At 40.0% G+C, this 27757-nt stretch overlaps 1 protein-coding gene across 6 annotated transcripts in view; it reads right to left on the reverse strand.

Annotated features, from left to right (window-relative positions):
• Window positions 1-27757, reverse strand: part of UBE4B (ubiquitination factor E4B) — a 117022-nt gene that overhangs the window by 58462 nt on the left and 30803 nt on the right. For 5 of the 6 annotated variants that reach the window (XM_081306805.1, XM_081306802.1, XM_081306801.1 and 2 more), the window contains exons 2-3: window positions 25475-25661; window positions 7585-7720 (exon numbers count right to left, since the gene is read on the reverse strand). In XM_081306805.1, the coding sequence (XP_081162931.1) occupies window positions 7585-7720; window positions 25475-25661 (323 nt within the window). The remainder of the gene's footprint in view (window positions 1-7584; window positions 7721-25474; window positions 25662-27757) is intronic. The other variant, XM_081306803.1, reaches the window with a different exon arrangement.

The raw sequence follows: 27757 nt of genomic DNA on the forward strand, positions 1-27757 counted from the left end.
AAATGCAACCAGAGCTTGATTACAAAATCTGGTTAAATACATGTTGTTTTTCTCCTGCATTAAATAGTTATCCAGGACCAGTTAATGAAAAGATCTTTTTTTTTTTTTTTTTTTTGGTACCAGGGAATGAACTCAGGGTCACGTAACCACTGAGCCACATCCCCATCCCTTTTTATTTTTTGAGACAAGGTCTTGCTAAGTTGCATAGGGCTTTGCTAAATTGCCGAGGCTGGCCTTGAACTTGCGATTCTCCTGCCTTAACCTTAAGAGTTGCTGGAATTACAGGTGTGTGCTACCATACCTGGCTAAGATCATCCTTTTTATATTAACATAAAATCTATGTTGTTGATTCTCATACATGTCTGGGGTTTATTTCTGGATACTCACGTTCCAGAGGCTAGCTGTGCAGGAGTTGACATCACTCTGTCTGACTGAACCCTCATGATGTGTCTCCACTTGTGTGAGATCAAACACCTCACTCCACTTCAAACCATCTTGATATTCCTGGCTCTTCACTCTTCTACGCACACTTGAGAATCAGCCTACTAGTTCCTTAAAAATCCTGTCAGGATTTTGACTAGAATCTCATTGACCTTGGAGATCAAATGCGGGAAGAAATGATATTACTATGTTCTTGAGTCTCTCTCCGAAGTACTAAAACCTCTTCAAAGTCTTTCAATAAACTTTTATAATTTTCTCCATAAAATTCCTGTAGTTCTTTTGCTAAATGTATTTCTAGATACCATATAGTTTTTATTGCAACTGTGAATGGCATGTTTTTAAAAGTGAAGTTTTTATTATTGGCACATAATAGCATAACTGGTTTAAAATATGCAGCTCTTACAGCAACGTGTTCTCTTATTCATAGAGTTACTACGCAGATAGTCCACCTGTCTCTAGGTAGTAACTGTTTAGTGTCTTCCACTCTAATCATGTGTCTTCCTGCACTGAGTAGGACCCACGTGTTGAACAGTGGTAGAAACAGCAGTCATCCTGGGTCTAACTCCTGATTTTACAGAGTGGTTCTAACCACTAACTGTGGGAGCTGCTGTGCTTTTTAGTAGATGTTCTCTTAGTCACAGTAGGATAACCTATACTAGTGTAACACACACACACTCTGGAATCTTAGAGGCTTATTAAAACTATAAGGGTTCATTTCTTGCTTACGCAAAGTCTGAAGAGAGTGAAGCATCCTTACTCCATCTTTAATCTATGCCATCTGCAATACACAGCCTCCCAGGTCACTGGAGCAAGAGAAGAGAGGAATGGAGGAGGAATATCGGCTCAACTGCCTTCACCTAAAAGTGACGCATGTCACTCTCATTGACAATCTACTGGACAGAACTAGTCATTTGGCCCCAATCTTACAGCAAAAGAGGCTGGGAAATATCAGGGATCTTGTGAGATATTTGATGAACTCTGTCTCTGCCACAATACTGCTTTTTTCTTTTTGGTACCAGGGATGGAACCTAGGGCTCTATCATTGAGCTACACCCCAGCCCCACACTGTCAGTTTCAGGCTACTTCTTCCTATTCCTCATTTGCTTAGATTTTAATAATGAATTAATGTAGAATTTTATCAAATTTTTGCAGCTAACAACATCACAAGGATTTTCTCTATGGTATATAATATGGTAAATGACATTTACAGATTTCCTAATGTTAATGCCCTCCTGTACTCTCAAGGTGAACCCGAGTTGATTATGATATAGCTATTGTAGTGTTTTTTTAAGTAAACTTTTACTTGAAATACATGTGCAGAGTTGTGTGTAGATGTTTGGCTGAATGAACTTCCATGAAGTAAACCTATCCAGATCAGGAAACAGAACATCACCAGTACTTCAAGAAAACCCTGCAGCTCTTCAAATCAAGGAGTAAGTTGACTCACAGCAACCACTGTGCTCACCCTGAACTCCAAAGATTAGCTTAGCCTGCCATTTATGTGCTATGGGATTTGACTTGCTAATCTTAATATTTCTGCAAATTTGTTTATGGGTGTGATTACCCTGTCATTAATATTCTTTTATATTACTCACATAGGTTTTTTTGCTTTGTTCTTAATACCAGGATTGAATTCATGAAAACTCAACCACTGAGCCACATCCCCAGCCCTATTTTTTTTAAGATGGACACAATATCTTTATTTTGTTTATTTATTTTTATATGGTGCTGAGGATCAAACCCAGTGCCTCATATGTGTGAGGCAAGCACTCTGCTACTGAGCCACAACCCCAGCCCCTATTTTTTAATTTTATTTAGAAACAAGGTCTCATTGAGTTTCTTTAGCACCTCAATTTTTGCTGAGGCTAGCTTTGAACTTGTGATCCTCCTGCCTCAGCCTCCAGGGCCTCTGGGATTATAGACGTGTGCTACCACACCGGGTTTGGTTTTAAAAATTTTTTTTAAATACTTTTATTTTTTTTTACTTGTAATTGAACACAATACCTTCATTTTATGTATTTACTTTTATGTGGTGCTGAGGATCAAACCCAGCGCCCCACATGTGCTAGGTGAGTGCTCTACCACTGAGTCACAAGCCCAGTCCCAGGCTTGGTTTTAATATTAAGGTTATATTAGCCTCATATATTAAGTTGGAATGTTCTTCTTTTTTTAATTATCTGAAAATTTTTTATACAATTGAATACCTGCAAAATCATACAGCAGAAAAATACCCATTCAGTGCATTTCCTGGTGTTTATTTGGGTTATCTCTTTCTTGTTGAGCCACATTTGGGGAGAATTGTTTTTTGAGAAATCTCATTTTCCACCAAGATTTCAAATTCATATGCACCTTGTAAATTTATACTTTTTCATGAAATTCTCTTTGTCAGTAATACATAATACTGAGAACCCATTTTGTGTAGACATTGTTCTAAGTGTCTGAGATACTGATGATCAAGAGACTAAAAAAACCCCTAATTCACAAAGCGCATATCCTCGTTAGAGAGAGGAAGAAAATAAACTATAAACATAATTTCTCATAAGCAAAGCATATAGTATATTAAATAATAAATGCTATAGAAAAATGAAAGCAAATGAGTCAGGAAAAGACCACTAAGAGTGCAGGTATTTCCCATTTTAAATGGAAATTTAAACATTTTTCTCAAGTTGTCACTTTGATACATATTTATTACTTTTCAATTCTGAGTACTTTCAAATTTCCATTATGATCTCTTCTTTGACAGGTATTTAAAATGTCTAATGTATGTGGGTTTTTAAAATTCCTATGTTAATTTTCTAACAATGGATGAGTCAGAAAACATGAACCAATGGTTCTGACTCCTGAAACTTTCTGACTGAGGAGTGTTAGTGAAGGCTATGTGCTCTCACACTAGGACGCAAGGCTCAGCCTCCTTCAACTAAATCACGACTACTGACTGAGTTGCCTTTTGGTGCTTACAGATGTTTACCTTCCTTGATCTATTACTGGCTGAAAAATGGTAATGGTAATCTCCCATTACCATTATGTGTCATTTCTTCTTGTATCGTCAATACCTGCTTTATTAGATGCTGAAATCATATTACCAAGTGAATACACATTTTTAAACTATTATATCTCGCTAGCAAACTGTATACCTATCATTATAAAATGCTTACTTCTTATAAATTCTTTATGCCTTACTGTCTAACTCATCAGTAGGTTTATCCCAATTTTTTCTATGTGGCCCCTCTTCTTCCTTTAGCTTTCCATCTTTCTGTGTTTCAGGTATTGCCTTGTGTAAACAGATACAAAGATGAACTGTTTTGTTTTTGCTCAACCTATGACTTTAACTGATTTACGATGATCAGTGACATATTTTGATTTGTTAAACTATCTGATTTTGTGATGTTTGTCCCTTTCTAAAAATTTGTATTTTTTCCCATAAACTTAAGTTTCCTCTACCCTACCCCCGTGCCTTGTTCCATGTTGCTCCCTTATTGATTTGGGAGAGGAACAGTAGTCCCCTCCTATCCATGGTTTTACTTTCCTCAGTTTCAATCAACTATGGTCCCGGTGCAGAAAATGGAAAGTCCCAGAAATAATTTACAGTTTTAAATTGCACTTGTAGCATGCTGACTTGTACCAACCTGCTTCATTCTGCCAAGGACATGAATCATCCCTTTGTCTGGCTCATCCACACATGACAGGCTACCCACTCATTGTTCACTTAGCTTGTTTATCAGATGATGGCAGAGGTATTGCAGTACTTGTGTTTGAGTAACTCTTATTTTATTTAATAATGGCCCCCAAATCCAAGAACAGTGTTATTTGGGAGGTACCCCACATGACATGGAAAAAGGAGCCACTCTAGCACTTTGTGGCAATGTTTTGGGTATGTGAAAAGACAGCTCAGTATACAGTTCAAAATGATCTGTGGTTTTAGGCATCCACTAGGGGTCTTAGAATATTCCAAATTGTGGTGCTGAGGATTGAACCCAATATTCCCTGTGGATGGGGGCACAACTATACTGTATGTCTATTCTTTTAATGGTTACTCTTGAACTTTATCAAGTATTTTTAATTCAAAGCATAACATTTACCCTCTTCCCAAGTAATACAAGAATTCGAGGGTGCCCTAACCAACCCTCTTCTGGCTTACCCGATCTTGTTCAATATTTTAAATCTATCTGATTATTTTTACTCTCCTCTCCCATTGCTGTGTTATAAACTGCTATGAGCATTCTATACATCAGGTTTTGTTCACATGTACCATATGTTTATTATTTTCTTCAGTCTTCACTCTTTCTTTCTTTTCATCTCAGACATTAGTTCTTAGATCCCTGAAAAGGACATTTTTTGGGGGTGGGGCTGGGGACTGAACCCAGGGCCTTGCAGTCTATTATGAATCATACTTCATTCTCTATTTTAACAAACAAACTCTATTGTTGGGGCTGGGGTTGTGACTCAGCGGTAAAGGGTTTGCCTCGAACGTGTGAGACGCTGGGTTTGATCCTCAGCACCACATAAAAATAAACAAACAAAATAAAGATTAAAAAACAAAACTACATTTGTTAAAAGTTAGGGTCCATCTAGGCACAGTGGTATAAACCTGTAATCCCAGTTTTGGGAATCAGGCAAGAGAATCACAAGTTCCAGGCCAGTCTCAGCAATTTGGCAAGGCCCTAAGCAACCTTAATGAGACCCTGTCTTAAAAAATAAAAAGAGTTAGGGATGTAACTCAATGGTAAAGCACGCCTGGATTCAATTCCCAATACAAACAAACAAACAAAAAATACATTGGGATCTTCTAACAAGGCTGGAAATTAGGAGTGGGGCAGATCAGCAGGTGAGTATTTTTTGTTGTTGTGTTTCCTAAACTCTATAAATATCTCTGTTTTAAACTTGCTCTTAAAAGACAATTCTACAGGGCTGGGGATGTGGCTCAAGCAGTAGCTCGCTGGCCTGGCATGCGTGGCGGGGCGCTGGGTTATTTTATTTATATTAAAAATAAAATAAAGGTGTTGTGTCCACCGAAAACTAGAATAAATATATTTTTAAAAATTCTCTCTCTCTATTTAAAAAAAAAAAAAGACAATTCTACAAGGGTACATAATTTTCAGTGGGTAGTTACTTTTTTCAGCATTCAACACTATTATTTTATCATCTTTGGCTTTCATCATTGAGACACCTAACAGTCATTTCTGAAATTCTCCCTGCTTGCTCTAAAGGGCTCTGTCACTGTCATTTTATAATTTCACTATAAATATCGTAGTTACAATTTAACTTTGTTTATCCTGCTCATGATTTTCTGGACTTCCACAATCTGAGGATTTATATTATTTACCAACTCTTTAAAAAAAATTCTTTTTTTTTTTTTTTTTGGTACAAGGAATTGAACCCCCAGGTGCTTAACCACTGAGCTGCATACCATCCCATTTTATTTTACTTTCAGACAGGGTCTCACCAAGTTGTATAGGGCCTCATGAAGTTGCTGAGGCTGGCTTTGAACTTGTGATCCTCATGCCTCAGATTCCTGAGCCGCTGGGATTACAGGTGTGAGCTACTGCACCTGGTTAGGCCTTATCTTTTTGATAACAGCTTCCAAACCAGTAGAGAAAAATATACAGGAAAAGAGTTGGGTGAGGGAATCTGTTTATTTCTCTAATTTCTCCTTTGGACTTTTTAGATTTATATTGATCTCCATCTTTTGTATCTCTGAATATGCTTCACATTTTTCACTCTTGTTCTCTGTGGTGTATTCTAGGTAATTTCATTAGCTGTAGCTTTCAACTTATCAACTCTCTCTTTAGCTACTTTTATTCAATGGTTAAGCTCTTATATCAAATTTTCCACCTGGTAACTCTTACAGTGACTTGTTTTCTAATGTGTTTCGTGATTTGGGACTGTGGTCTCACGTTTCTTTTTATTTTTTGAACTTCTGAGACATGATCTCACTCAGTTGCCCACTGCTGCTCAGACTCGAGATCCTCCTATCTTAGTCTCCCAAGTAGTTGGAATTACAGGCATCACTGCAGATAACTTCTTGGAACTTTTTCTAAGGAAATTCTCTGAATTCTTGGATGACCTGTATTTTATTCTGCTAGATGCCTAACGATAATACAGGTATAGGTCTACTTATATAAATATTCTTGGCTTAAGGTATCTAAGCGACAGAAATGGTGTAAATCTAGGTCCTTACCCGACATGATAGTTACCTTGTGGCCATGAAATGAGTTGATTTAAAAAAAAAAAATCCCTAAACCCAGAGCAAAGATGATAAAAACATGATTATTTTTGTTCTGTAGGGTAGATTATTTTCTATTTGATTTTTTTCCTCTAAGAGAACAGTCCTCCTTAAATTTTTATCCTATGTGATGATCTCTGATCTAGCTCTTCACCTTGATTCCAACAATAGCTAAGGCTGTATATCAGTGCTTTGAAACATTTTTCATATCATGATACACATACAAGATGATATCTGTCTGGCCTGCTGAGGTAAACACAGAGTGCTGCCTGAGGGCAGGAGAAATGGACATTAGAAGTCTGATTTGCCCAAGGATTAAAGGAATCAACACCTAAGGCACTCTATCACCCATTCACAGCACACTTGTAGCTCAAGCCAGCTCTGTTCTGGGACACCCTGATCCAAATGGAGCACTGAGGTACTTAGCTTACCTTTCTGAAATCTTCCAAATTTTAAACTTTTACTGAAAACTTTGAAGAATCTTTTAGGGACTGACATATGCTTGTTAGCTTTGTATTTACAAAATAGACATTGAAAACACTTTTTTAACTACCCATACCATAATTTCATAAAAAACCTATAACTCAAAAAAATGGGGCTGGGATTGTTACTTAGTGGTAGAGCGCTTGTCTAGCATGTGTGAGGCACTGGGTTCAATTCTCAGTACCACATACAAATAAATAAAAATAAAAAATTTCATCAAAAAATAATAAAAAATATTTTTTAAAAATGTACGAAGAACATTTCAGAGTAATAGAAAGACCCTTCAATTTAAGAAATCTGGTTCTAATTTGTTAAGGACTGGCACAGGTCTCCGGGATGGCGTTTTAGACCACAGTCTGGACCAGAGAGGTTGAATGAAATGAATCCTGCCCTTTCCTTAAATAAAAGGGCACATTAGAGAGCTAGCTCTTCTTTACCTTTTCTCACAGGAGACGCCATCAATGTCCATGCTCTGGGAGCGGGAGAGAGACTGGGACTGTGTCTCGAGGCTGTTGGAAGGTGAGCTGCTGAGAGAGCTGACTCCTTCGCTGCTCTGGCTCCGGTGGGCGACTCCTAAACAGAGAACAACAAAAGATGAAGCCACGCGAAATGCTGCAGTAGCCGTCTATGGTGGCAACGGTCAGGACAACATTGTGCACTGACACTGTCATCTTAGCAATTGACCACTTTCCATCAGATTATATTAAATGCTGAACGTAGTATTAAAATCATAGGAACATTAGTAGGAAATCAGTTTATCTGGGCTCAGGGGTAAGAGTACTTGCCTAGCATGTGTGAGGCACTGGGTTGGATCCCCAGCACCACATTAAATAAATTTATTTATTTATTTAAATAAATAAATAAATAAAATGAAGGTATTGTGTCCATTGACAACTAAAAAAAATATTAAAAAAAAAAAAAGAGGGCTGGGGATGTGGCTCAAGCGGTAGCGCGCTCGCCTGGCATGCGTGCAGCCCGGGTTTGATCCTCAGCACCACATACAAAGATGTTGTGTCCGCCAATAACTAAAAAAAATAAATAAATATTAAAATTCTCTCCCTCTCTCTTAAAAAAAAGAGAGAGAGATAGATAGATATTGGTTTATCTATCGATAAGCACTGTATTTGAGGTCAGTAACAGGGCTACATCTGATCTAAAACAAACTCCTTACCGTTTCTCTTTCACCAACTCAAACTATGGTCTCTGAAAACAAATTAGGTTCTGTGATAGCCAGAAAAATCCTTGAAGTGGACCAAAAATATGTTACATCAATGAATAGACAGAGTGTAATAAGACAAGTATTATAAAATGTTAATGGCAGAATCTAGATGATGTGTTTATCGAGGTTTGTTACAAAATTCTTCCACCCCTGCTGTATGTTTACAATTTTCATAATAAAATGTTGGAAAAAAATGTACTCAATTAAGCAACATGCTTCAATAAAGATTCATCTATTAATAAACTAAATATTTTTTTGCGTGTAATACTGGGCTTCAATCCAGGGGTACTCTACCACTGAGCTATATCCCCAGTCTTTTTATTTTTTGAGACAGAGTCTCCCTAATTCACTGAGGCTGACATTAAACTTGTGGTTCTCCTGCCCCAGCCTTTTGAACAGCTGGGATTACAGGTGTGCACCATCATGTAAGCTTAACTAGATGTTTTGGTGAAAATAAAGAGCCAGATACTATCTTTGCCTTCACGGATCTTACAATGTAGTGAAGCTGTAGTCAGGAATACAGGGACACATTATTTCTCTAGCAATTTCTTCATCAATGTCTTACAAATTATGTTTTTCAAGCAATTTTTAGAAATTACTTTAAATATGACAATGATTTTGCCAAAAGGGGGGGGGGGCGCAGAAGACCAGACAGGGGGAAGGAAAGCAATGTTTAAGCATTTGCAAATATTTTAAAATATATATGCTTACATTGCTGAAAGGAAAACAAGACATGCATGTTTAAAAATAAAAAATACCTTAGAATATCATTTGTAGCCAAAACAAGCAACAAAGAAATTAAATGTTATTCCTCCCAGCATTCTACAAAAGTAAACTTACCCCCCTTTAGAGAATATCATAAAATATCTATTTATCTACTCCTGACTATAGTTTTTGACACATATCAGTTTTTTAAAACTTCTGCAGGATTTACAAAGAAAATGAGAATCTAATTTGCACTAATCCTAAAAAGATGCTAGTAAAATTTAAAAAGCATCTAATGTAACCAGAATTCTGAAATAAGCTTGCAGATGAGTAAAACTTCAAATTAATTAAATCAACAATTAAGACCCAATGTAAGTTCTCCACAAATATATACATCAAGGAAAAAAAATGGTGTCCAAACTGTCCTTAGGAAAATATTGTTTCCTTATCACAAAGAAAGGCCAGACAACTTTAAAATTAACTAATAATAAAGATAAATGATTTTCACAGGATATGATTAAGCAGGGTTTACAATTTCTGCCACAGGCTGGAACTACAGTCAGAGGAAGAGCACCTGCTTGGCATACAGAAGCCCCTGGGTTTGATCCCAGGAGCCAAAAATTTTTTTTTAAGGTCTACCCTATAAAAAACAGTTCTAAAATCTTGTAAATTACATTGTTTTGTTGCATTAAGTTATCTTAACAACTGTATTTGTAATGATTATTACAGTATTCTATGTATATGATGTATGATAATATAGTACCAGAGTATCCCAGATAGTATAATATACTAATTTCCAATACACACATATAGACACCTTTTCTCAGTGCTGGGAATGAATCCCAAGGCCACACACATGCTAGGCAAGCACTCTACCACTGAGTTATACCCAGCTCTGTCATATTTTTACAAGAATTAGCAGATATCATCTGAATTCACTTTTCCCTGTGAGCCCTTCCACATCCAGGGTACGTGAGGCAATGCCCCCCACAGCTTATCACATATGACCCGCTCCTCAACCTCTGAACACCACAAGACTCTACCATTTCTTTTTTCCGTGTGGTGCTAGAGAATGAGTCTACCACGTGTTAAGCAATCTTCTCATTTTTTTCAACTTAAAAAAAAAAACTAATGGTTTATTTCACTTTATTTAAAATATAAATTAAAATATCATGACTAAAACATACCAAAGCAATAATACAAATTATCCTCTCTTCTGAAACCACATACACTCCCTTTCTGTTCATACTCTCTCCCAACCCTCACCTGAGAAATCACATCTGGAACCCAAGAATCAAGGAATAAGATTTTCCTTTTCCTCCCTTCATCTTCAAAACATCACATGTTAAAGAATTAAAATGGGGGGGGGGGTGGCGCTGGGGTTGTGGCTCAGTGGTAGAGCGCTCACCTAGCACATGTGAGGCCCTGGGTTCTATCCTCAGCACCACATAAAAATAAATAAATAAAATAAAGGTATTGTGTCCAAATACAACTAAATTATAATATTTTTTAAAGAGAATTAAAACACAGGCCTATCCTTCTCTGACCTCTTTTAGAAGAGGAGCAAAATCCACATGGATCAATTTAAAAACATATCTTCTAGGGCTGGGGTTGTGGCTCAGTTGTAGAGTGCTCACCTAGCATGCACAAGGCACTGGGTCAATTCTCGGCACCACATAAATGTAAAATAAAGATATTGTGTCCACCTAAAACTTAAGAATAAATATTTTTTTAAAAAATCTTCTAAAAGTAAGGATGTAGGTAATCGGGACCAGAGAAAGCTGTGTCTGCATGATTGATTGATCATGAACTTTCCAGGGTTCCCAAATTTCCAAGGTGGCCAGAGCTTGCTGAAGGTAAATTACACATTCTATGCGGGAAGGCCAGAACTTTAAAGAAACTAGGATTTTACTTCTGTAAGGCTCTCCTCCTGAATTGTATCTCCTGAATGGCATTTCTGTCCAGGTACAAACCAAACCAAATGCCTATTTTCTGTTTTTAACATTTAAGTCTCTCTTTCCCTCCTTCTTCATCTTTCTTCTCTCTCTCTCTCTCTCTCTCATGCTTACTTACACACACACACACACACACACACACACCCCACACCTAATTGCATGGCCTACCTAAATTTTAAATATAAAAAGTACAAAGTTGTCAAAAAGGAACCTTAAATAAGTTTAAGAGGGGTAAGGGTAGTTGACTTAAAGATCTGGTCCAACCCTCTTTCACAGATAAGAATACTGACATCCGGGCTGGGGCTGTAATTGAGTGGTAGTAGAACTTGCCTAGCATGTGTGAGGCACTGGGTTCCAGTGTCAGCACCACATATAAATAAATGAGTAAAATAAAGATCCATCAACATCTAAAAAGAAGAAGGAAGAAGAAGAAGGAAGAAGGAAGAAGGAAGAAGGAAGGAGGAGGAAGGAGGAGGAAGGAGGAGGAAGGAGGAGGAAGGAGGAGGAAGGAGGAGGAAGGAGGAGGAAGGAGGAGGAAGGAGGAAGGAGGAAGAAGAAGAAGAAGAAGAAGAAGAATACTGACATCCGGGAAATCTAAAAGTCCCCTTCCCTAGGAGCTTTAGCAAGTTGGAAACAGAAAAGGTTAAAATTAAGGTCTAGATTCCTGATGTGATGCTGCCCTGGCCTCTGTTGCACACTGCTGCAGACTTTCAACTAGCTACTTCAAACCAAGCTACAGTTCAAGCCCCTGCACCAAAAAATACATAACTAAACCAAAGATATATTTTACAAATTCTAAAATTATGAATACTTAAGAAAAATTAGTGTTATAAATAACAAATTCGAATAAATTTTTTAAAATTAAGGGGAAAAAAAAAGAGAAAAAAATAGTGTTATAAAAGGAATCATTCCGGGGCTAGGGTTATGGCTCAGTGGTAGAGTACTTGCCTAGGACAGGTGAGGCCCTGGGTTCGATCCTCAGCGCCACATACAAACAAACAACAACAAACAAATACACAAAATAAAGATTAAATTATTTTTTTCCTCTTTTTCTTTCTTTTTTTATTAGTTACACATAGCAGTACAATGAAATTAAATTCTTAGAAAAAAATAGCAATCATTCCTTCCATCATAATCAGAAGTCTAATGCTGATATAAACAGATCTTGACAATGAACCAAGCTAAAGGAGTTAATATTCCTGGAAAACACAAAACACACTCTGACTCTATTTGGCCAGTACCAAGTCTTACCCTGCAACGGTATTTATAATGAACACATTGTATTCAATAGAGAAGACTGACATATTTTTTCCACACCGAATTTCCTGGTGAAAACATTTTGTTCTTCTGAATAAACACAAATAAAATGAAATTTCAAACCTGTAAAGAAAACAACGATATCTAAAATACTGGGACAAGAAAACCAACAACCCAAACTAGAAATTGCTACAATGAGACGGAATATCCCTTTTTCAGTGTCAAAAGGAAGAATCAAAGACTTATACACCTAGAGTCCAAAGATCATAACTGCTCCCTGAAAAATAGCTGATTCTAGAACCGAAGCAGGTGAACCTGGAGCGTCCCACATTATCCAGGAAGAACATGATCCAAAAACTGAAGGGAAGGGCTAGGACTAGGGTTCAGGGATAAAGAGCTTGCCTGGCACGTGCAAGACACTGGGCTCGATTCTCAGAACCACATAAAAATAAATAAAGTACACAATTTGATGCTTAACAACAACAACAACTAAAAGGATGGGGGTAGCCAAGGGACAGAGAGTCCAGCCAGCAATAGCTACCAAGGCCAAAGCCAAAACATTTTTTAAAAATAAATAATATAGCTATCTGGGGTATAATCCAAAGCATAAAGTAAATATACATGAATTCATATTGATACAAGCAAAAGATTAAATAAATAACAAAGAAGAAGGGATGAATCTATGAATCTTCCTTACAGAAGAATTTCAAATACTACAGATCTCCCGCTCCAGAAAGTGAAGCTGAAACCACTCCTTGAATACAGCTGGCGTCAGAAGCAACACCCAAGAAGTGCATGTGGAAAGAGGAAAACCGTCATTTCACAGTGGACACACCCGGCAAACACGACCTTAGTAATACAGTGCAGGTAACACAACCAGATGGTGGCTCTGACACACCTGCCAGGACACAATCAGGGTACTTTTCCTGTGAGAGTCCTCTCCCAAACCATAAGACCCAGCCTAAGGGGAAAACCCCAAACCAAGTGACATTCTGCAAAGTACTGACCAGGACTCTTCAAAACTGCCAAGATTTAAAAAAAAAAAAAAAAAAAAGCAGAGAGAGACAAATGCTGTCACAGATGTAAGGAGACTCACGTTACTAATAGCACATCAAGGGTCATTTCTTACTGCTACAAATGTACTACACCTTAACATTAGAGGAAACCAGGTGGTGTACACATGACAGAAAGGTATCATAAATATTTATTTTACAAAAACACTAGGCCTGCAGCCCTGATTCCATGATGTCTAGAATCATGACCTTGAGCAAGTCAGGTTGCTTGAGTTCTCCCTGCATGGGTGATGCTGGCATCTGCACAGCCTTCCTCACAGGGCTGCTGTGGAGATCCAATGGAGGACTGGGATTGCGGGTCAGCCTAGCACGTTTGAGGCCCTGGGTTCGATCCTCAGCACCACATAAAAATAAATACATACATACATACATACATACATAAAGGTGTTGTGTTCAACTAAAAAAATAAAAAAGAAAATTAAAAAAAAATCCAATGGAATGTGAAAGTGTTTATAAACTCTACAGTCACACCTGCAGGCATCCGTAGAACAAGAATAGAACTCAGGACAAACTCCCTAGTGTAAAAACAGATGAGCCTCTACTACCTCAATACCTGCTCCATTTTTAAAATAGCTGAGCATCAGTCAAGTCAAGGTTCAATTACTACCTGTAATCCCAGGAGTTTGGGAGGCTGAGGCAGGAGGATAGTGAGTTCAAAGCCAGCCTCAGCAAAAGCGAGGCACTATGCAACTCAGTGAGACCCTGTCTCTGAATAAAATACAAAATAGGCCTGGGGAGGTGGCTCAGTGGTGGAGTGCCCCCAAGTTCAATCCCCAGTACCCCCTTCCCCCAAAAAAGACAAGGCAAATGCGTCCCACCAGTCTCCAGGGAATTTTCCCCCTAACCTATGGGTTCAGATAATCAAAGTATAATTCCTGTTGATCCATTGATACTATAGTACTATAACTCACAATTAACAAATAAGTGTAAAGTATAGCCTCAACTCCTGGAGCCAAAAAAAAAAAATATGTGCATAACTGCCATACCCCTCAATAACTAACAGTGCATTTCACAGTGGGTACTTTAGGAACTAGTCACTGAGTGCAACAGGATTTTGGAGATACATTTTAAATTTATGGTTGCAGCATCAAGCAGGTGTTATTAGTAAACTCTGTAACTTCAGTCATTTAAGTTCGAGCACCTTGATTTCTCTATCTGTACAATGATGGGACTGAAGTATAAAAGTCTCCGGTCCCTTCTGTTTCTATTAAAGTTAGGTATCCAGTTATTTTTTTAAACCATGCTATGTTGACAAATAACAATTATGCATTCTCCTAAACATATATATTTACTTCAGAAACAAAAGAAACTGAGCCGAACAACAGTTCCTAGTTGATGCTTTTGGGCACTTGGCAAAGGCTTTCTCTCAGGTCGATGATGACCTACTCTCTTTCATGTACCGTGCTGACAGCCCCAAGAAGGTCAATCATCTGATTTAACAAGAGCCAAAAACTGAAGCTGGGGCTGGGTTCAATGGCAGGGCACTTGCGTAGCATGTGTAAGGCACTGGGTTCCATCACCACATAAAAATAAGGTATGTGTCCATCTACAACTTAAATTTTTTTTTAAAAAAAGGCAAAAACTTATTTTTGAACTTTCCTTAGGATCACAAAACCCCATGTCAGTGGGAGAGGTAGAGGGAACAAAAGAGTCTCTCTTAGCTAAAGCAATGGGGACAGAGAGGAAAGAGGGGAGGATGACTTAAGACTCTACTTCAGGGAACGAATCCTGCCAAATCTGCTAGATATCTGCTTGTTGGAGGCTGCCCGGATGCTCAACCTCCAAGTAGGGTTTTTCAAGTACCAACATTCAATCCAAGGCATTAAAGATGAAAAACCATCGTGCATTCAAAGACTCAGAAACCTGTTTTCTTAAACTCACTTCCCTTAAGACACCAAATGGGAGACTGAGGCGAGATGGGGAGAAAAGCTCCCAGCATACTCCCAAATCAATCCAGCCATGACTGTGAGCTCAACAGATCAAAGAGAGCTATAAGACAGTTGTGGGGTTTTTTTCCCCCCAGAATTTTCAATTTGGAAAACAAGACAAACGAACCACTAAGACTGGCTACTATGGCACAGTATCTATTGGTTACAGAGCTACCGGGGTGAATAGGACTTCTAGGACAGGAAGAGGATGTGCTCTGAAAAGCAACACATCAGTTATATCAAGAGGGAGGTGCCTAGTTACAGAGGACCTTCAAAAGTCCTTGGACCAGATTACCAAGGGGAACGTGGGAAACGGAAACGGGAAAACAAGCAGGACTTGGGTGCAGGGAAGTGGCATGTCCTACCTCGCTTCAGCTCCCTAAGGAACAGAGACAAGTTTTATGGAAACCACTCACACACAGGGTCATCCCTGCGCCTGCACTGCACTGGGAAGCATGACCAAAGAATGAAAGCAGTGCTGTGGCGCAGTGTGTGTCCCCTGCATAGACAGAATGCCAGTGGGCACCTGGAGTCAGATGCAGGCAGCTGGTAAAGCTGTGAGCACCCCAGAGACTGCAGGATGAGGGAGAGCAGTGAGGATGGACCGCCCCCCATCACAACAGGAAGCCCATTCCCAGCACTACATGCCTCTCCCTGGGAAGACATCAGCACCTGTTCCAGATCACCAAGTAACTAACTAGTATGACCCCAGCTCAGTATTGACACAACACCCCTTAGTAGCCAAAATGCCACTTCAGAAACATGAAGTGACCGGGCTGCACAGGACATACTTGTTACATTCAGAGAACTAAAAGGTATGTGATAAAATGTGTTTGGTGAAAGGAGAGGATGTGACAAGGTGGAGGGAACAGAGGCATCTCCCTCGGCTACAGGAAAGAGGTGGGCGGGAAAAGGGATGCAATGTACACGACAGAACCAAGAGCAGCCTCCAGAACCCAGGGGCCTTTGAGAGGCCACTGCAGCTCTGCCCGGGGGCCTTTCTGGAGCAGTTTTGTTTGGTCCTGGGGACAGAACCCAGGGTCAGCTAAGCGCATGCTCTACTGCTGAGCTGCACAAGCAGCCCCCACTTAAACCTTCTCCCTCTCCCAAGCTGCAGACCCAGTAGAAGTTGGGGGGAGAATCTTTTAACACATTCCTGATAGTGTTCATAGCCAAAGACAATTTACTTAAAAAAAAAAAATGGCTTTTAGTTAAAATTCCTACAAATACACTACTAAACAATAACGATGCTTATTAGACTCAAAATTCTGAAAAAAGCCATTAAAAGAGGACTGTCCCCTGCACCGGCAATCATCACCAGCCCATTCTCGCCAAAGGATTTCTGCATCTCCTTTTCTTCGGTCTGAAAAGATCACCCCACAGATCCTGCCAGGCGTGCTCCTTTCCTTCACTCAGGCCTCTGCTAGAAATGTTCGTTCTGAGGTGCTCCCTGCAGTCCTCCCTGAAGCACCACTCTGGTGCTCCCTACAATCAGCACCACCTGACGGGTTTCAAGAGGTTTTAATTTAATTGTTCATTTTCTCACTAAACAACAAGCAATATGACCCAGAATGGAACCTAACACAGAGAATGATTCAAATAAATATTAAATCAAGGCTTCGTGAATTTATGATGTTAGTAAACCACTGGTAACTACCAAAATAGACTAAAATGTAAAGGAGATCAAATTGAATCAGATCAAACTGAGAGATGAGAACAACTGTAAGGGGATATGGAAAGATGTTCAAAAGGAACAATCTTGTTTTTATTAACTAATATATAATGCATTATTAATTTCTGGTCACCATTCTACACGATCACTAAAGCTTTATTCCCTTAAAATTTTGTACCCTTTGATCAACTGTCTTCCCTTCCCTTGTCCACCCCCCTCCCTGACCTCTAGTTATCACCATTCATTATACTATTTCCATGTGTTCAAACTTTTTAGATTCCACATATAAATGAAATCATGCAGTTTATCTTTCTAGGTCAGCTAATTTCACTTCACATAATGTCCACATAATGTCCTATGTATGTGCTGCAAGTGGCAGACTTCCCTTCTTAAGGCTGAACAGTACTCCACTGCACACACATACCCTCCTTCTCTATTCACTCATCTGACAATGGACACTGAGATCCCCACGTGCCTCAGCCACCAGGGGCGAGGCTGCGGTGAGCACAGTGCAGATCTCTCTTCAGTGTGCGTACTTCAATTCCTTTGGAGATAAACCCAGCAGTGGGATCACTGAATCATATGGTGATTTAATTTTTAGTTTTCTGAGGAACCTCCATAAGAATTACTGTTGTCCATAAGGGCTGTATTAATTTATATTCTGACCAAGGCAGAATTTTCTATGAGACAAGCACCTACATAGAATAGTCCAGGAGGGGAAAAAAAATCCCCAGCCCACAGCCATGAGCCTGAGAGGTTCTGTCTGCGGCTGTGCTGTCAGGCAGCCAGCACCAGCACCTGGACATGTCGTACGTAGGTTAGTCTCTTTCACTTAGTCACCAGCGAAGCCCTCGAGGCCACTCACTGAAACAGGTATCTCTGTACCCCTGGTTTCTAATTCAGTGCCCAGCAAACCTAAGCCACTTGACATGAATTCAAATGTAAGAACAAGAGCAGGCTGAAAAAGACCAGCTATCAGTCAAAGGAAATGAATTCTGATCCAGACCCCTGCTACTGTTTTGTTTTGTACTGGGGGTTGAATCCAGGGACACTTTACCACTGAGCCACATCCCCAGCCCTTTTTATTTATTTTGAGATAGTCTTGCTAAGTTGCCTAGGCTGGCCTCAAACTTGCCTCTGCCTTCTTCAGCCTCCTGAGTATCAGTGACCACAGGTCTGTGCCTCCATGCCTAATTAATTTGGCTTTTTAACTAGTCCCAAATAGGCCCTGCTATTCATTTTTCCCTTTTAAAGCTGAAAGCCTTAACTGGGATCCACAGATGGAAAATAGGACTTGAGGCTGAAATGACAGCACTTGGTTGATCAGCCCTAGGTCTTTATGATTTGGAAAATTCATAAAGGAACATAAATAATTATATCATCACCGTTAAAAATATTTTGAAAGCTATTTCTATATATCTTGCTTGTTTTATAATCATGTGTATGTTGTTATATGTATTTAAAAATATTTTGTGAGAAGTCAATTAAAGGCTTCACCATCTTGCCAGAGGAACCGTGAAAAGGCAATAGCTAAGAACTCAGTTCCAGAGACAACCTGAGGACAGGTTCCATAAGACCTAAGAATCCTGACAAGATGAAACCAGCTAATAAAAGATTCATTGTGGGAATCCTGGGCAAGAATGTCCATCTCTTAAGAGAAGTCAAAACAGGAAGGGTAAGGCCTGAGCTGAACATATTCAAGATGTCTGATGGGTAAACATCAAAGAGAGCTGCGAGAAGGTAGCATTATTCCAAAATAAGACTTTGAAAATCACCCAAGAGGGCCTAAGATGTCCTGAAGGTGATGCATTCCCAAAAAACCTAAAGATGGGAAAGAAATTAAGAAAATCCCTCCCAGAAATTTAATAAACAGATTTGATTTGATTTGATTTCTTTTATTGTCTGTGCTCGGGACTGAATGTAGGGTCTCACACATGCTCAGCACTGAACTCTACACCCAGCCCACCAGATTTTCAAAAGAAGTTCAAAGAACGCTTCTGCTCCACTGGACTGTAAGCTCTTCAAGGAGGACACTTAGTCTTACGGTCTTTGAACTCCAGGGAACTAGCACTGCGCTTGACCTGCTGTAAGCCCTATCGCTTAAATGTCAAAGTAGAGTAACCAAAGATGGCTTTTAAAAAGTGGCAATCATTCCTAGGGAAAATCTGACCCATATACGTAAAGTTTTAAGAAATGCAAAAACCAAGTCAAGTAACTAAAAGTTGTCGGAATCAAAACAGAGCTACCTGGATCAAACCCAAACCAAACTGAAGCTGGGAGGAGGAAGAAGGAGCTCCCCCTACTCATGCCTCTGGGAAAAACCATTATGGGGAATTTGCACAAAGGCCACTGCATTCATACACAAAAAACACTTCCGTGAGGACATCTGCCCAGTAACTGCCTATTCAGCCTTGATGCCACCCTTGTTATTGATTCTTGCCAATAATAACTGCTTCCAGCCTTCCTCATTTGATCTTTAAAAACCCCATCTTCCTCTGCACCACTAGATAAGACTATCTGTCCAAGAATGCACATTCTGGATAATAATCCCCTTCTTACTCCTGAATAAACTCATTGTTTCTTTACAAAGCCTTTCTCTCTTATTATTTTAAGTTGAAATAACAATTCAGCAAAAATATTAAGAAATTTCCGAGAATGAAGAATACAGAATGTGGAACACCAACAACCTCTTGTTAGGGGAAGGGTGGCGAGCACCAAGGATTCCACAGGGGTCACAGGTAACACTTACGTTACTCTCTACATCTAAAATACTTTGCCCTGGATTTTGTTTTGTTTTGTTTTGTTTTTGTTGTTGCTATTGTTTTAATTTTAGGAGAAAATGAATAAGCATAATGTTAGTAAATGTTCCTTGAATAAAATTCAATTCTTGCCAGGCATAAAAGGCAAGAGGGAGGCTGAGGCAAAAGGATCCCAAGTCAAAGGCCAGCCTGGGCAACTCAGCAAGTTTGACTCAAAATAAAAATTTCTTTTAAAAGGGCCTAGAGCTGTAGCTCAGTGATAAAGCACTTGCCTAGCATGCATGACATATGGATTCCAACCCCAGAGCCACAAAAAGAAAAGTAAATAATATTTCTATTTAGAAGTTGGGTCTTTGCATATGTAAGCAAGTCAGTGAGGTCACACTGGATGAGGGTGATCCTTAATCCAAAGACTGGCATCTTTGTAAGAAGAGGGAATTTTGGACAGATTCACACAAAAGGAAGACAGCCATGTGAAGGCGAGACAAGATATCAGAGTCTTCCCATCACAAGTCAGGGAATACCAGAAGTCGCCAGAAGAGCAGAAAAGCCAGGCATTCTTTCTTAGAGCCTTTGAAAGGACCATGGCCCTGCCAGCACCTTTTTTTTTTTTTTTTTTTTTGGTGGGGGGGTACTGGGAATTAAACTCAGGTGCACTAGACTGAACTACACACCGAGCTCTATTTTATATTTTATTCAGAGACAGGGTCTCACTGAGTTGCTTAGCACCTCGCTTTTGCTGAGGCTGGCTCTCAACTCGAGATCCTCCTGCCTCAGCTTCCCAAGCCACTAGAATTACCTCTGCCAGCATCTTAACTTCAGACTTCTGGCCTCCAGAACTGTGAGAAAACATATTTCTACTGTTTTAAGACATCAGGATTAAGCCAGGCATGGTGATTCATGCCTGAATAAATAACCTCCAGGCACTGGTGACACAGCAGTGAACAAAATGGGCACAAGTCCTTGCCAATAGGTGAGCATACAAACCAGAACACACCCTACTACACCTGCAATATCTGCTGACAGTTAAGAGCTAGAAGAGGATCCGTGTCAGAGGTAGCAACTGCAGGCAGTGGCCAAGGACCAAGGTCATCTTTTTGAGGAAGTGACACTTGAGTAACACCTGAAGCATTGTTTCTAAAGTGTGCATAGTCTAAGCAAAGAAATAGCAAACGCAAATGACCCAAATTAGGGTCCTGCCTAGAATGTTCCAGGACCAAGAAAATCAGCATGCCTGAGCAGAGAAAACAGGAGAGCAGTGGGAAAGGGGCCACACCTCCTGCTGATCACACACAGCCCTGGGGCATGGTGGGGCTCTAAAAGACTTTTGTCTTGAGGAAGGGAGGGAGCCACTGGTGGGTTCTGAAGAGAGATGACACAATCTGCCTTGTGGAGGGTTTTATTTTTCTTCTTACTTGTTTATTTAATAAATCATGAATTTGTTTATCCAACCTGCCATAGCATAGCTAATAATAGCCACCTGTTTGTAATTATGAATAATGGTGATTATGTGAGAAACATAATCAGGAGATTATGGAGAGACTGGCATTTCGATGCACTGCCAAGAGCTAACCACTGAGAGGACACCCAAGTGTTTGTTAGTTTGTGACAACATAATAAACCTGCTGTAAGAAACAACACTGCTGTTACGCAACACTGCACTATGCACCAGGGCCCGGAGGCTCGGCGCTGAGAGTGCAGCCAGCATGGGCCTAGAGAGACCAGGCAAGAGGCTGCGCCAGCAACAGAGCAGAGATGCTGGTGCCTCGGGCTTAGGAAGGGACAAGGGGTGACAAGCAGAAGTTGACAATCTGGTCTTCTTCTAGTTTGCTGAAGGGCTGAGAGCCGGGGGCTTCAAGCTGCAGCCCACAGGCCAAGTCCCCTCACTACCTGCTTCACTGAGTTGAGTTTTACTGTAACACAGTCACACTGGTTTGTTTACATACTGGCTACAGCTGCTTTTGTGCTATGGACAGAGATGAATAGCTGTTACCTTATGGTCTATTAAAAAAAAAAAATTGGCCCTTTACAGAAAGTATGCCAATCCACAGTCCAGCATATAAGATAAAAACAAAAGGGATGACGTTTCAGGCTTAAGCAACTTGAAAAAAAAAAAAATGAGCTATCACTTATTGAAATGATGGCCTGGAAGAAGATGAAGGAACTATCAAAACTTCACTTTAGAGGCGCTAACTGGGAGATGCTTATCAAGACATACTAGCAAAGATGTCAAACAGGCCATTAGATTATAAATTTTCAGATGCTAGAATTAGGTCTGAGCTTGGGCTGGGGATGGGGCTCAAGCAGTAGCGCGCTCGCCTGGCGTGCGTGCAGCCCGGGTTCGATCCTCAGCACCACATACAAACAAAGATGTTGTGTCTGCCGAAAACTAAAAAATAAATATTAAAAATTCTCTCTCACTCTCTCTCTCTCTCTCTCTCTCTCTTAAAAAAAAAAAAAAAAAGAATTAGGTCTGAACCAAAGATATAAACTTAGGAATCATCAAATTAGAGGTAGTAATTAAAGCCAGGAGAACAGATGAAATCAATAAGGAAAACACAGATGTAGAGAACAAGATTTTAAATATTGAACCCTGGCATCCTATCATTTAGAAATCAGGGAAATGAAAAAGAACCATGCGAAATACTAAGGAGGAGCAGATAAGAGACAGGATGAAAACCAAGAGAACTGAGTGGTATTGTGAAAAACAAAAGAAAAAAGTATTTTAAAGCAGAGATGGTGATAGCCTGTGTCAAAAGAGGCTGAAAGATCAGACCAGTGACTCAGAGCAAACCACAAAAGGCCTCCCAACTGGGGTCAATTTAGCAGAGGATACAAGGACAAAAGGAGGAGATTCGGAGGACTAGACTCATTCCAAAACTTCTGGGGTGAAGAGCTGCAAAAATGGGGTGGAAGCTAGCAGGGGAAACAAGATTAAGAGAGTTCCTTTCTAAAGTTCCCATAACAGGAGAAGTAACAGCATGAATACAGATTACCACAAAAATCCCCTTGAGATGGGAGAACTGATGAGGCAGGACAAGAGAACAACTAGAACCATGGCCCGGAGTAAGTCAGAGGGAACAGGATTCAGGACCCAGCTTCAATGACACAGAGGCAGTCCATTTTAAGAAAAACTGAGCACACGCAGAGGCAGGCAGCTGGATGCATGCCTGCATCCACTTTCTCAATGAAACAGGATGCTGAGAGAGAGTGCATGCAAAATAATGTGTGACGACTGGAGGATTAAGGTATGACATCTACTTTATTTTATTTATTTTTTTAATATTTATTTTTTAGGGGGCTGGGGATGTGGCTCAAACAGTAGCGCGCTCGCCTGGCATGCGTGCGGCCCGGGTTCGATCCTCAGCACCACATACCAACAAAGATGTTGTGTCCGCCGAGAACTAAAAAAATAAATATTAAAAATTCTCTCTCTCTCTCTCACTCTCTCTCCTCTCTCACTTTAAAAAAAATATATATTTATTTTTTAGTTTTCGGTGGACACATCTTTATTTTTTTATGTGGTGCTGAGGATCGAACCCAGCGCCCCGCGCGTGCCAGGCGAGCGCGCTATCGCTTGAGCCACATCCCCAGCCCCATAACATCTATTTTAGAAAGAAAAGTGGACTGGGAAATATGCTGCAACTGCCTGACAGTATTACGAGTCCACTTGAGTTTGTGATCATGAATTTGTCTTGTTCCAGTGTATGAAACAAAGGACAGGACAGAAATGGGACTTAACCAGAATTGTGATATAACAAAGCAAGAAAGATAAAGTGAGAAAAAGGCACTCCTCTGCACAAATTCTAGAACTGCAGGTATGGCCTGAGCATGGTGAGACAAATAGAACAGCTGTTAGCACTTTTTCCAAAGAAAAGATAAAATCACCACTGGAACCCTAAAATTTCAGTCCTACTGAAAGACCATCTCACTTTGCAAAGTTATACAGAAGAAACATTTCAGACAAAGGTATTCATTACTAATTTTTTTAGCCTGAATATCCCTCTTTTATAATTAATAGAATTAAGGATAAGAGGGCTAGGGATATAGCTCAGCTGGTAGAGTGCTTGCCTCACCTGCACACGGTTCTGGGTTCAATCCCCAGCACCCCCCCCACACACACACACACACACACAAACACACACGTTAGAAGAATTAAGGATAAGAATTTTTTCTGGAAAATGAAAAGGAACCTACACCAATGCTTAAGGAGTTATAGTAACTGAAATATTTTTAATTAACAAATAATCTTAGATCAAGAAGACAAATTATTTGGAAGGTTGACAAAGGCAGAATACATGAAATAATCATGGAACTAATAGTCATAGATCAAATTATTAGATATGATGATCCGTGCAATCTTAGAATCTACTTTCTAATGGCTTAAATTATTATTTTTTTTAAAGAGAGAATTTTTTAATATTTATTTATTTTTTTTGTTATTGGCGAGCGCGCTACCGCTTGAGCCACATCCCCAGCCCCTCTAATGGCTTAAATTATAAAACAGCAATCACAGTAATTATTATAATGACACCATATTTTGTATGATAGAAAAAAAAATTTTTTTAAGAGAGAGTGAGAGAGGAGAGAGAGAGAGAGAGAGAGAGAGAGAGAGAGTTTTTTAATATTTATTTTTTAGTTCTCGGCGGACACAACATCTTTGTTGGTATGTGGTGCTGAGGATCGAACCCGGGACGCACGCATGCCAGGCGAGCGCGCTACCGCTTGAGCCACATCCCCAGCCCCAGATAGAAAATTTCAAATAGAGCTGAGTATGGTGATACACACCTGTAATCCCAGCAACTATGTAGGCTTAGGCAGGAGGATCACAAGTTCAAGACCAGTCTCAGCAACTAAAGAGAGACTCTCAGCAATTTAGCATGTCCCTCAGCAACTCAGCAAGACCCTATCTCAAACTAAAAAAAATAAAAAGGGTTGGGGATATGGCTCAGTGGTAGAGCGACCCTGGGTTCAATCTCCAGTACCAAAAAAAGAAAGAAAAGGTCTCATGGAAAAAATATTTTTCAAATATGCAGTATAATTCAATATCATTATTTTTCAAGAGTTCCAGATATCAACTATCAGCTTGCTTACAGAAATAAATCTTGACTATAGTTAAATGGTTGTCAATGAGATAGTTACCCAATATCGCATCAGGTGAAGTTTTCTGATTTGTTTTGCTTTGTTTGCAGTGCTAGGGATGGAACCCAGGGCCTTGCACATGCTAAGCAAATGCTCTACCACTGAGCTGTACCTTCAGCCCCAGGAGACATTCATACCCTGAAAATTTAGAGAACCAGTTCTGTGCCAATGCAGCATAAAGGAAATTTGTCTTTTGACCATGAAATCAATTTTTGCATTATTTTTTTCTTACCAGGTGGGGGTAGCTCAGTGGTAGAGGCTGTGCTTATCATACCCAAAACCCTGGGAACAGAGGGAGCAAGGGAAGATAGGAGAGAGGGAAAAAGGAAAGCATCAACAAATTCATAAAATCAGCAGGACCCAATTCAGTCTTAATCCCCTTGCCAGCAGAGATGAAACCTGAGCCTGTTTGATAAAAGGAAGATAAAAGGTAAGGCAAAGGAAATCCACCAGTTCAACAGATCATCACCAAAATGAGCAGACAATAACAAAACACACTGCAAAAATCTTTATCCACTACTGCTTGCCATCATTGCGGTGGAAACCTCCTGACCATTGGCTTATTAGAAAGCTGAGATCAGAAGTACAGGCTTCCCAGATAGGAAGCTGCGGCTTACCTGCTGCACCTATTGGGGAGGTAGCTGGGGTCATGTTGTGGACATTGAGACCAAGACTCTGGGAGGGGCCTGGGGCTGACGCTGCTATCGGGGGCCCTGGAGGGTTCTCCCTCTGGGGAGAGGTAAGCGGGGTGCTCGGCTGGGAGGTCTGTCCACCAGCAAGTCGTGCCAGGCGCCGCCGTCGGATCTACAACAGGAGGGGAGAGAGGGCATTGCGTGACTCAACAGCAGAAAACACTGCACCTGAGCATAACTGCATCCCCGCTGTTGACGACATCAAGGGCCACAGCAGAGCCTCATGGCCTCGTAGGCCTTGAAAAGGAAGCACTCATTTGAGAGAGTAACTCAGCAAATCGGCTTCCTTGCAAACCGCCAACTCACTTTTTAAAGACCATCTTAATCACCTTACCATCTGTTTACTGTACCTCCTTGACTGAACTTCCAATAAGCATACTACCCTTCTACACAACAGAGTCTTTTATTTGAGATTATATTTTTCAATGTTAGGGATGGAACCCCAGGTCTCACATGCTAGGCAAGCCCTCTACAGCTGAGTTACGTCCCCAGTGAGCCATTTTAATTAAATGCTATCACTTGATCACTTAAAATAGGTAAGATTTAAAATAGTCCATTTTAATTCAATGAGAGAAAGAAAAAAGTTACACTAAGACAAATTTTACCAATAGTTTCAGGAGCAAATGATTTTGTTGTTTTTACTTGATTGCAATGAAAATATAATCTGCCACTTTTTCTTCTCAATACTCCAGAGTTATCAAGTAATTATAAATATGTGCCACAAAAATCACAGTAGATCACAAAAATGTTTTATTCACATTTTCATAGTCATTAATTCTAAGCACTCAATCAACTCACTGACTCCCTGCTGCCACAGGTATGAGGATACAGCTGGGCCTAAGCAGGCATCAGAGAGAAGGAAATCAACCAGGCTGGACAGCTCCTCTGCTGGGAATATGGAAGAATGAAAGTTCACAAAGGCAAATGCTCACAGGGAGCCTCATCTGAACTAGGAACCACCCATCACTCTAACACTGCAGAAAACCTGCTCCTCCCATCATTTTTAGTCAAGAATTCCCTGAGTCCTCACTAAAAGTTCAGCATCCCCTCCCTGTGCCTCTACTGCAAAGGAACTTCAATGAACTTACATCAACCCCTGAAGTTGTTTGGTTGGTCGTTGTGTCTACTTAATTAGATTATATAAATCCCTTGAAGAAAAGATTAAGTCTTACTTAATAAATACTTCTGTGGCACTTACTACCTTGTAGCATGGTTCTAAGAACTTTATAAGTATTTATCTACTTAATCCTCATAATGACCCATTAAGACAGGTGCCTGTGACATACCCACTTTATCTAGGCACAAACTGAGGCACAGAAACATTGTATACATTGGTGACATTGCTGCCTACCAAGTGGCAGAGCTGGCTTCTGTTCTCATGCAGTCTGACTCTAGTCTGTAATCGCATCACTACACCAACCGTTTAGGATCTCCAGGGTCCCCAAGACGTTTCCAGAAAGTCTCTGAAGGAAAAACTATTTTTATAAAAATACCAAGACAATTGTCTCTTTCACTCCCATTCTCTTAACAAGTGTCCAGTGGAGTTTTTCAGATGATTTTGTATCAGATTGAATACCAAAGTTAACATGAGAATCAAACTGTCTTCTACTGATTCAGACAGTTAAAAGACTTGCAAAAGTAAAACCTATGTCCCAACTCTCACCAAATTTGTTGTTCAAAATGTATTTTCATTAAAAATGTTATTTATGCTAACATGATTTTTTTAAAAATTAATATTTCTTAAACCTCTTTAATTTTCCTTGCTGACCTGGTATGACCCACACATGTGAAAGCTACTTGGGATCCTCACTAATTTGTGTGTAAAGGAGTCCCCCAGACCTCCTGTTCCACTCGTCTTCATCTCCTTGAAATCCAGCACAGCACCTGCTCCCTAATGGGCACTGCTGACCTGAACTGACCAGAGCAGAGGTCACTGCACATCACCCATGGGAGAGCGGACACTGGGGTGAAAAAAATTTCTGAAAGAAACTGAAGAAGTACTTCTTTCATGGAAGAACTGGTAGAGGGCAGGAATCCACCTGTTCCAGCCTATTACTCAAGCCAGAGGTCCATGCATGCCCTCTTCCTCCCTCTCACCTCCTCAAACACTGCCAATTTATCACCAAGTTTTGTCACTTTTTATTGAGTCCACCTCTTCCCAGCCCCATGCCTCCACCGTATCCAGGCCACCATCCTCTCTTACCAGGG

This window comes from Spermophilus citellus (genome assembly GCF_964194105.1).
Source record: "Spermophilus citellus genome assembly, chromosome: 9".
In the NCBI taxonomy this organism is placed as follows: domain Eukaryota; kingdom Metazoa; phylum Chordata; class Mammalia; order Rodentia; family Sciuridae; genus Spermophilus; species Spermophilus citellus.